The 1,956-nt window shown below is 38.1% G+C and overlaps 1 protein-coding gene across 1 annotated transcript; it reads right to left on the reverse strand.

Moving 5' to 3' along the window:
• Window positions 1-264: 264 nt before the first annotated feature.
• LOC130019288 (small nuclear ribonucleoprotein E-like) lies at window positions 265-631 on the reverse strand. The gene has a single exon (XM_056109928.1). The coding sequence runs from the start codon at window positions 603-605 to the stop codon at window positions 330-332; it is 276 nt and encodes a 91-aa protein (XP_055965903.1). The 5' UTR covers window positions 606-631; the 3' UTR covers window positions 265-329.
• Window positions 632-1,956: the final 1,325 nt, after the last annotated feature.

The raw sequence follows: 1,956 nt of genomic DNA on the forward strand, positions 1-1,956 counted from the left end.
AATATTGTTTAATATGTTACATGTAAACTACTTGTGTACTGATATATATTTACAACTCATTTCATTGTTTCAGTTTGGGTATGTTCAGCAATTCATTATTGCCATTTTATTAGTTTTAAGTAAATATAACTATTTCAGGGGAAATCAAGGCAAAATATTTATTTTATTTTAATTTTTTTAGCAACAATCTTCAACATTTATTGTTACCGAATATTAACATGACAGTGATCCAAACAATATGAGCAAATGTTTTAAAACTTTCCCCAAAGAAACACTTAGAAAACAAAATGCAGCACCTTCTCAATGATTTCTCACTTCACCCATGGTTTCTAGTTGGAGACACTCAGGAGCAGAGTAATATTATCTCCTTTTAGCATGATCCGACCCAGCTGTTTTCTTGACTTTGTTTTTGACTGAATCTCTTCTGCATCATGTAACACGAGGTATATATACTCATCAAAGTCAATGATGCAGCCCTCTATCCGCATATTCACTTGCTCATAAAGCCACACCTGAATTCGAGATCTATTTTGCAAGTGTCTGAAGATGAGGTTGATGAGCTGCACCATCACCAGCACTTTCTGGCCCTGGCCGGGGTACACCATGGTGCGAGTTCGCAAAGACTGCACAGTCCCGCATGATGGCTCCAAGGCAACTTCTGGAGTAATAAGGCAAAGTATTTTAATTGGGTGAATGTGAAAGCTTGTTTTGGTTGATTTCAATTACCTGCACATGGTAATCCAGGTTAATTTTATCGCACTCAAAAAAATTTTTAACTCTTGTTCTGATCTTCCATTTATTATTTTAGGCATTAACCTTAAAATAACTTTACTCAATATTTTTAACCAAACATGTACATATATATAGAATCTCTCTCTATATATATACATATATATATATATATGTATATATATATATATATAGATGTAGGCAGGATAGAGAAGGAACCCTCCCAAGGCAATGGCAAAAGCCAACCTTGCAGAAAACAGGGAAAGCAGGAACTAAGGCCTGATAAAAACTTGAGGAGCAACAGACCTGAGGAGATTGGCCCTCCCCATGAAGAAAATTCCTCAAATACTCTAACTTTAGTGATTCAACCCAAAGAAGACCGTCACCATTCCCAACCTCCCTGGTAACCTCCTTAGCAATAGACTTTTACCTAGGTAGAAGCCGCACATGGGGGCAAGTTGGAGAAACCCTATAAAAGTCACCCTGAAAAAGGAAGGGTGCACCTATGCTGCCTGAGCTCATATGCTTTTTGCGCCCATGTGGCTTAGCACATGGCGCCTGAGCACATCTGTCACCCACATCTCCCCTCTTAGCATACTTCCATGCTTTTGCGTCTAATGCTGTGATGTGTGTGTAGGAGCTCTCTCTACCCTTGGAGAAGCCATGCTCTCTCTCTTGAGCACATTACTCATTACTCTCTCTATCTCTTGCATCCTCTTTCTCTCCACACCTTAAAACCCTCTAAATAAATCTGTTTTACTTCACTGATTGTATACTTCTGAAATTCTTTTTTTTTATGTAGGAGTATTGCTATTTTTTCAGCCACTGATTAGCTGTTTGAATTGGCCATGAACTCCACATTACTTTTTTTTTCATTTTTTGTAAATTTGTTTATTGAATCACTGTGAGAGCAATTACAAAGCTTTCGGGTTTAAGTCTCGGTCATACAATGAAACACCCTATCTTCACCAATGCCCATTCTCCACCACCAAAAACCCCAGTATACCCTCATCTCAAATCGTCCCTCTACCTGTGGGGCAGATGATTTCCACATTACTCTCTCTCTACTTTGATCACATTCAATATTTTGACACCAGACCCAGATTATTATTTGAAATTTTACCCAAACACTCAGTTCTGCTGAAAAGTCAACAGTAGACAATTTGTTTTCTATTGCTGGTTAAGAATAATATACGATGTTGCGAGGCTGCAGTAGTGGCCACACAA

The sequence above is a fragment of the Sorex fumeus genome, unplaced genomic scaffold (genome assembly GCF_029834395.1).
Source record: "Sorex fumeus unplaced genomic scaffold, SorFum_2.1 ptg000008l, whole genome shotgun sequence".
NCBI lineage: Eukaryota > Metazoa > Chordata > Mammalia > Eulipotyphla > Soricidae > Sorex > Sorex fumeus.